The sequence below is a fragment of the Papaver somniferum genome, chromosome 7, assembly GCF_003573695.1.
Source record: "Papaver somniferum cultivar HN1 chromosome 7, ASM357369v1, whole genome shotgun sequence".
Lineage (NCBI taxonomy): Eukaryota > Viridiplantae > Streptophyta > Magnoliopsida > Ranunculales > Papaveraceae > Papaver > Papaver somniferum.
Genome location: NC_039364.1, coordinates 27,727,448 through 27,736,513, shown reverse-complemented (window position 1 = coordinate 27,736,513; position 9,066 = coordinate 27,727,448). Strand labels below are relative to the sequence as shown.

At 35.6% G+C, this 9,066-nt stretch overlaps 1 protein-coding gene across 1 annotated transcript; it reads left to right on the top strand.

Moving 5' to 3' along the window:
- Nucleotides 1–3,015: 3,015 nt before the first annotated feature.
- LOC113300620 (pantothenate kinase 2-like) lies at nucleotides 3,016–6,050 on the top strand. Its single transcript, XM_026549826.1, has 10 exons — nucleotides 3,016–3,822; nucleotides 3,920–4,120; nucleotides 4,222–4,268; nucleotides 4,423–4,539; nucleotides 4,675–4,794; nucleotides 4,899–4,993; nucleotides 5,086–5,194; nucleotides 5,300–5,431; nucleotides 5,549–5,661; nucleotides 5,749–6,050. Exons 1-10 carry the CDS (start codon nucleotides 3,720–3,722, stop codon nucleotides 5,927–5,929), a joined length of 1,218 nt encoding a protein of 405 aa, XP_026405611.1. The 5' UTR covers nucleotides 3,016–3,719; the 3' UTR covers nucleotides 5,930–6,050.
- The last annotated feature ends 3,016 nt before the right edge of the window (nucleotides 6,051–9,066 follow it).

Sequence of the window (9,066 nt, the reverse complement as noted above, 5' to 3'; positions counted from 1 at the left end):
GTCAAATAGGAAGGTGTTGTATTTTGCTGCTCCTTGAAGGTATGGTTATGTTCTTGAAATGTTTTATGTAATTTAAATATGTGGCTTAAGAACTGTATGAGGTTGTATCCACATAATTACATTTTGCATGAAATTTGAGTTGTTATTGCAGTTAGACATGCAACGGATCACACAGGTAGCTAGATATTTAGGATATAACTTGATTTATATTTGACAGGTCAAGTCGAAAAACTTCATGGAAGAACTTGTGTAAGGATAACCCGAAAAACTTCATGAAGGAAATTGTGCAAAGGTAACTACTTTCAAGAAAAAAGTATCACGAGGGAGATATGATGGAAGTACATAAACACTTAAAAATTACACACCATGTATAAAGGAGAACAATGGAATGGAAAATATGAGCTAATTACGCACAAGATGCTTTCTTTTAAGATTATTTTTTCACTTTTTTCTTTTTTTTTTGTGTTTTTCCTTTCCCCAGATCAAATGTTATCATTTCTTTTGGATGTTGGCATTTAACTTATTTGATTTTATAAATAATCTTAAAGCATTAAGAATACATTAATTTATATGGCAGTACATTTGTGCAATATTTTAATTATTCCTAAATAATAACCTCGGTCTAGACCTGCACCCAAACAGATTTGAAGCCATTGGGTCTCCCATAAACAACTCTCAACCAATAATCTAAGCCCATATCTTCACCTATCTGAAACCATCGGGTCTACCCGTTTAAAGTGACATATAATGACACTTTATAAAATCATATGTTCCTTTTACCCAAAATATAGTAACAGTTTCGTAAAAAGATGTCATTGTAATAGGAGTACGATGACAGTTTAAGAAAAATCTGTTATGATAGCTCTAATAGTAGCAACAGTTTGTTGTTAAATATGTTACAATAAACTGTCAATTGTAATGGTTTTTACAGAAACAGTTACGGTAGTAACTATTTGGTAACATAAATTTGTGCAAACTGTTGTGGAAGGTAGACATGAATAACAGTTTTAAAATTTATGCAACGTTTTTCAATAACCATTCTGTAACAGTTTTTATAAACTTTTCGTAACAGGGGCTTTCGTGACATCGCAGAAAAAAATAAAATTGTTACAGAAATAGTACGGTAACAGTTTATACCTGTCGCCAAATATCATTTTTCTACTAGTGAATGAGGGTGACTTAAATAAAATATTTGGACATCTATGGACTAAACATGAAGACTTAGGTGGACTAAACCCAAATTACATCATAAATCTAAGAGTGTTTTTATAATTTTACAAATTTTAGGGGCTAGAGCCAGTGTCGGCTGCAAATGGCCGGTGGCCGGAGCTTGTTGTACTATTTTAATACCTTTTATTTGTCCCGAATTTTCGGCATGTGTTATTTTTCTAATAATCTGTATTAGAAAGTCCCACTCCAAAGTCTATTTACTACTCCTATTTTAGTTTGTGAATTAGTACAGGGTTTTCGAGGATCACGAGGAATTTAACAAAGAGATGCCGATTGGGGTGCTACGGCGTCGACTTTCTTTTATTCTCAGTTTATCCCGGTCCCAGTTACAAAGACAGGTGCTAAAAGAGGTAGAAAGACAACATCACAAGTCCGAACGAAGCAAAACCATTTGCAACACTCGTACTTGAAAGAAGTAGCGGCCGCGGTGGAGATGCTGTTCTATGTTTTTGTTTATTGGTGTTACGGATACTCTGATGAAATTAGACGCCATGAAAGAATTACCAGGCAAGCTTTCCATGTTCATTCTTTCTTTGTGTCTTCTCTAATGTCTTTTCATTGTTACTGTACACTCGGAGTACTGAAAAAGATCAATTTTCATGGGTTTGAAATTAACTAATTTGAAATGAATACAGAAAATTTTGTATCTTTATCATGGTATTGGTATGGTTATTAATATTGGAATAGGATGCATCATATTGGTTCCTACTGGAAAAAATTGACTTGCATGAAATATATATCAATTGGGTTTGCTTTCGATCACTCAGAGATGATCTGATTGTTTGAACGATGACGATGTGATAGGGTTTTTGATGGATGTGAAAATTCAGAAATTTCTAGCCTTTTCTTGAGTGTTTGAGCAAATACCCCCTACTTTTCTTGGTAGAATTGTGCAAAACTAGAACAGAATGCTGCTTTTGGAACCAATGGCATCAACTCTATTTGGACTGACCTGGTAGAGGATCCAGAGGTGGATTAGTGAGGGTCTCACATCACCATGTAGATCATTTTTCCAAATTTTAATCTTTTGCTCCTTCTTCATATTTCTGATCTCATCCTCAATTTATGATCTCATCAAGAATCATGTTTCATTAGTGCCAAAAAAGAATGTCTCTTACATTTTAGATTTTATGATTATAAGAGAGTCGTCCTACGACTCTTTAACCTGTGGAATAAATGGATCTTTCCATAGGTTATCCTCTTCTATTTCCGGAGGCATTTCTTTTTAAAGTTCATCTGTGTCATTTTTGTCTCACATACGCCTTGAATTGACATCTGATTGCAATCTTCTACTTCTAGAGAGTACTATCACGTAATGTTCCTAAGGAAACTAACTGTAAGTGGCTCCTTTTTCATAGTATAAGCTAAGAATCCTTAATCTATTTACCGAAAAATCTTAAGAATGTTAGAACTACCCGGTTGATGTGGGAGAATTTAATAGATTCTAGGTTACTGTGAGAAGCATCTCAGGTTTTCTGGGATGTTCTACGGTCATATGTTTCACTTTACAGTTTTTCGCAGGCTATCTTGGTACCAGTGGGGTAAGTGTTGCATATTTAGAACTCCCAGGTTCAGGTTATAGTTTTTGTGTATCATTAACAACTTTGATTCAATTGCATTAGGGGAATAATACTTGCAATGGATGCCAATTTCATATGAATCGAGGAATTTTCTTTGTTCGCTATGATCAAGTGTTCCATAAAGATTTTGGCTGTAGAAAATGAGTTGAGGCAGCTATGACATCATCACTAACAGAGCTCCTTCACATGTATTTCATTTCAGGTGCCTGTTGCTTATGTTCCTCTCTGAAGTCTTTTTTCTCTGACCGAATCCAAGTCATGCTTTGTAGTTACAATACATCTAGCAAGTATAAGAGACTAAATCCGAAGCTTAAAAGAAAATGGTGGAGGCCATCAAGAAAAGAGGCTCTTCTGAACCTAATACTTTTTAAGTCAATTAATAGCATAATCTTGACATTTCCCAAGTTTAAAGAAGGATTAAAGAACATCAAGAGTGTGTTTGATCAATATGGTGAATCTCGCTAGTGTTAATTTTGTTCAGTTGTCACGTAGAATAGATGATAACGCCAACACTTCTAGAGCTGATTATATAGCAAATCAATTTGACATTGGGAACAATAGAGGAATGCCTTAGCAAATCAGCAAGTTGTGATATGTTCTGTAACCAGCAAGTTGCAGCGAGATTATTTCTCACGTCAATAAACGCCTGTACAAAGTCATGAGCTTTCTTTTTCTATGATCTACCCTCTCTTACAATGTCAACGACTCAACCCTAGTGTTTTTTATTGTGATGTCAACTAGCTGGCCAAATTAATATTCAAAATGTGATTTACAGATTAGCTTTCTGTAACCACTCCTCTTTTTATAATCGAGATATAACAAATTTTGTGTTTCAATTATTAAGTTTCAAGTTTCTTGACCTGTCGAAAGCTCAACAAAATTTAGACTCAATTTAAGAAAACAGAGACAATGGCTGAAATATCCGAACACCATGTTCCTGAAGAAAACAACACAAAATCTGAAAGAACAGGAATTCAAGAGGATGTTCCATATTTGGCTCTCGACATCGGAGGTAAGTTCTATCATAAAATTCTGTTCTCCTTGTGTGTATCAAATTATACTTTTTTTTAGGTGTAAATGAAATATGTATCTTCTGATGTGCTTGTCAGGATCACTGATCAAGCTCGTGTATTTCTCGAGACATGAGCAATCACCGGGGGAAGATGAAGATAATACTGACATGATGAAGGCTTTGGAACATAGAAGTCACCCTGTTCATGGCGGATGGCTTCATTTTGTAAAATTTGAGACAAGGGAAATCAATCAGTGTTTGGATTTTATCAAATTCAAGCAGCTTCATTGCCAAGTTGGTCAGTTACATTTATTCAACAAACTTATTAATTCCATAAAACACAAAGAAATATCCTAAACCATGTATTAGTGTTTATGAGGGAGTTTTCTGTGTTAACAGGAACTGATCCAGAAAACAAACAAAAAGGAATTGCTGCAAATGTTAAGGTACATATATTATGTCTTTATGTAATAATCAAATGGTAATATTTTGAGCAGCAACAGATATGCATTTCAAGTAAATAACCAAACATTTGTTGATTTTCTGCATTTTGTTGGGGTATCGAACTTTCAAAATAAACATGTTTTTCTTCGTAAGTAGGTCACTGGGGCTGGAGCACACAAGTTTGCGGATTTGTTTATGGAAAAGATTGATGTTATGGTTGAAAAAGAAGATGAGATGGATTGTCTAGCAATTGGAGCAAATTTCTTGCTTAAGGTGAAAGCCATACATCTCTCCTAGCTCTTTTGTCATTGCTTAGCATGATGCATAGAATGAACTTAATTTGAACCAATATTCCAATTGTTCTATTTTGGATATACTTCTGACTACAAAACTGACTTGGTGAAACAGGTAATCCAAAACGAAGCGTTTACCTTCGTAGAGGGAAAAAAGGAAAGTGTTGCTATTGACAAGAATGATTTGTTCCCTTATCTTTACGTGAATATTGGTTCGGGTGTTGTCATACTCAAGGTGTGTTTTACCAACTATGGCTGTAACATTACGATTTCTTTTATTCCAAATGACATTATTATGTATAATCTAATACATACCCTCCCTTATTACGACTGAGTTAGATTGAAGGAGATGGCAATTATGAAGCAGTTGATGGAACTCGTATTGGTGGCATTACTTGTTGGGGGCTCGGGAGGTTGTTGACGAAATGCAAGAGGTTGACCCTTAACTAAATTATCTATGTTGTTGTGCCTTCATTTAAAAAGTTGAGTCTTGGACTTGAATCTGCGCATTGTTTTTTCGTTCCAGCTTTAATGAGATCATAGAGTTGAGTAAACGCGGAAACATTAAAAGAATAGATTTGTTTGTGGAAGACACCTTTGGTGATCGGGAATATGTTGAGAAACATGCTCAGAAGGTAATTTAAAATATCTTATCGAGTGTCATAAAACATATATACAATTTAACCGTTAATAAATAAAATGAATTGTCTAAAGCCTTATACTTATCTGGTTGGCAACAGTTGAATGCACCGCCTAACATGAATATCGGAAGTTTTGGAAAGACAATATCTGAAAATAAAACCCTTGAAGATTGCAATGTGGAAGATTTATCTCTGTCTCTGTTGCAAATGTTCTCGCTCAACATTGCGCAGGTAAATTGCAGTACATTGATCTATAGTTTTGCATGGTTGACTCAACTTCAGTACTGAAATATGTAACAAATTTGAATAATCATTGGCTGATATGTTCCTATTCTAATGATGTGATAGATTGCCTCCTTGAATGCCCGTATATATGGAATCAAGAGGATCTTTTTTGGAGGATCATTTATAAAGGACAATACATGTGCCCTGGAGATCCTGTCATCTTCAGTTCATTACCAGTAAGTGGCTAGATGTGTGTCCTACAACTACAGTTTAGTTTATTTTGTCGTAATACATATTGATCTTCAATGCACATGATTGTTCAGCTCAAAAGGTACAGCAAAAGCAATGTTTTTACGGCATGAAGGATTTGTAGGAGCATTAGGTGCCCTGACGAGATATGAGAATAAGCATGGCATTGTTATTATGGATGAATCACAAGATGTGGAAACTAGCTTAAAGAGCACATTTTCAAGCCATGATCCACTTTGGAATTTCAGGGACTAGGAACCACAGAGTTCCTCAGTTCCCTCGCACAGTAAATGTCAACAGAAAGATGCCATGGAATATGCAGATTTTATCGCAGAGATTGTTTTATCTTTATCTCTTCTATTTTTCTTTTTTTTTTTTCTGCGTGTGTAAACTGTTACTCCCTCCGGCCTAGTTTACTTGTTTAAATTGGGCATTTTTTTGGTCCTAGTTTAGTTGCTAAGTTTCATATTTTCTCATATTTTAGCCCAATTTGCCCCTATGTTGGAATCAGGTAATTCTATTTCTCATGCACATCTTAGATACTCCTCTCTCTACTAGACCAAAAAATTAGATGCATCTTAAATACGAGTGTGGGGGTAATTTTGGAAAAAATTCTCCTCTCTCTACTTTCCTTAATCTGTGTGCAAAAACCATTTTAAGCAAGTAAAGTATACTTTCCTTAATCTGTGTGCAAAAACCATTTTAAGCAAGTAAAGTAGGACAAATGGAGTAATATTTTAAGTTCGTCGATAAAAACAAAAACTTACGATTGCAATCTTATTACAAGTGAAATAATGGTGCAGAGCAAGCGCGGGTAAGTATGCAGCGCAGCAGTGTCACCTAAAATGAGTCCATTCAATTTTGGCAAGAGAAATAAAGAAAATTAAACCCTAGGCCTAGTTCCTAAGCGTGCGTAGGTGCAATTCTCTCTCTGCAGTACTGCTAGCTAGATACACTTTATCTTCAATGTTTTCTTCTTCTAAATGATCAGTACTGATTGAACTAGACATTTTCAATGCATACTACCAAAAATGATGTACACGATTCAGTTGTCGAAAAAGTTTTGTACATTTATCTTTCTTTAGATTTTCTTAGCTAGGCAGCATTTTTGCCCCAAATGAAAGGTTTTGCTTATACTTAATTCTTCATTGCTTCCTGCAGTACAGAAGGAGCATGCAGACGACGTCTCTTCCTTTTCCAGATTTAAATGGAAGATTGAAAACATTTCAGAATTGGATGATGAAAGTCGTTTCTCACCTATTTTCAAAATAGGTCCTCACAAATGGTATATGAATCAACCCTTTCTCTGCAGTACTATTACTATCTCTATGTTGCAATTTCTGTTATCATATTGAATGAATACTCAAAATTTGCTATCTTTGTGTTAGGCGATTGCTGGCTTTCCGCAGGGGATGTAATACGAACGGTTACTTATCAATCTACGTGGTTGCAATTGAATGTAAGGAATGGCAGTTTGAGAAATTCAGTTTGTCCGTTGTTGATCAAACAAACAACAAAAACACATTGAGAAAAGGTAGCATTGTGCACTATATATTATTTCACACATATACAAAATAAATCGGTAACTTCTATAGGTTCTATATCTCTCCCTTGTTTATTGGTATATATAGACACGGAAGACATGTTCCGGTTCACCAAAGATGAGAGCGACTGGAGTTTTGATGAGTTCATACAGCTAAAAGAACTTAAAGACCCTAGCAATGGGTATATCGTGAATGATGCTTGTATTGTCGAAGTTGAATTCTGTTTAGACTCATTACAAGATTTTAAACAGGTTGGTAGCTTGTTGTTCCTAAACCAATAACTATGTTTTCCAAATTAGCCTCGATAAATTATGAATAAATGTACTATTGTAATTGTTGATTTTGTGATTTAGGAGCCGGTCCCCATGGAACTCATGGAATCCGTCCGGGAAAGGGATTTTGTTACAATGTCATTACAACAATGTGATACACATAGGAAGCTAGATGGGCAGGGACGGACCTATGAGAGGGCTAACCGGGCTTTAGCCCCGGTCGCCCTCCCGGTCCACAAGCCTAATTTTTCCCATTTTAGCCAAATTTTTGGTTAATCATGTGTATTAACCCGGGTCTAAAATGAAAAATCCGCCATCCTGGATCCGTCCCTGTAGATGGGAAAACTAATGAAGAACTAGCGTACAAAGTGTCAGCCACAAAGGTTCAAGGGAGATTATTTGGTTGAGACCACGGCTAGTACCAGTGACTTACTAGCTAGCACTTCAGTATGTTTGGATAACACTTCAGCTTTTACCCATGCATTTTGCCAAGCCTCTACAGCACCAAAGGTACGTGTGTGTGTGTTTTTTTGCCTGACCTTGAAATGAATTCATAGTTGGGTTCATCTCTGCCCAGCCGATTGTGAAAAAAAGTTTTGGTTTTGGTTAGTTTGTGTGATAGATGAATATGTTTGTTATATATGTAGAAGAGCTTATTTGTATGCATAAAAACAATTGATTTTGAATAGATTTTTTTGAATTTGAAATTGATTAATTTGAGTTGGTTTTTTGGTTTATTTTTTGTGTTTCTAATATGTTTTTCATACGTGTAGACGATATAATTTGTGTTTGTGGAATTATAAAAATATGGAAGTATGATGAAAATATGGAATTATAGATGTTTATGGACTTATAAAAATATGGAAGTATGATGAAGTTTTATTAGGTTCAATATATGTGTATTGTGGTTTGAGGGTTGGTCTTTTAATTGTGAAATTGCATTTATCATGTGTGTGCACATATATTGAAATCAACGTCGAGGTACAATGGTCGTATAAAGACGAACAAGAGACAGAGATCTGTAACCGACGAGGATTATAACTTGATCTCTACCGGTCAAATTAAGGAGGTCGAAGTTCCCGGATTAGGGGGTACCCTACCCTTGAAGATGATAAGAGACACGCTTCTACGGACATCACCTTTGCAGACGATCAAAAATTGAACTTTCAACATCGTGGTTCCCTGGTATCGGTCATTAATCATTATAATTTTACTTCAAGACATAGTCTTAGAGTTAAATATATTATTGAAAAAGCGGGATGGGAAAGTTTATTGAACATGGAATTAAGCGAAACCCAACATTCCTTGGTTAATTACATTGTTGAGCGGTTTTGGGACACAACGAACACTTTTCACTTCCCCTTTGGTGAGATGGGGTTCACACCCCTTGATTGGGTCATGTTGACAGGACTGAGTATAGGTGATGGGCCTAACGTTCCGTATGATTCACAAAAGTACTACCAATTTGAATATGTCCGTGAGCATATTTTTCCGGATACACAAGATGCATCGCTTTCTCCAAAAGGCGCGTCATGGGTTTCAAATTCAATTACAGTTACATTTTTAAGCTCATATT

Coding starts and splice junctions, on each gene's coding strand:
- LOC113300620 (XM_026549826.1), top strand. CDS start 3,720: ATGGCTGAAATATCCGAACACCATGTTCCTGAAGAAAACAACACAAAA. Junction 4,121..4,221: donor GCAGCTTCATTGCCAAGTTG/GTCAGTTACATT, acceptor CTGTGTTAACAG/GAACTGATCCAGAAAACAAA. Junction 5,662..5,748: donor TCATCTTCAGTTCATTACCA/GTAAGTGGCTAG, acceptor ATGATTGTTCAG/CTCAAAAGGTACAGCAAAAG.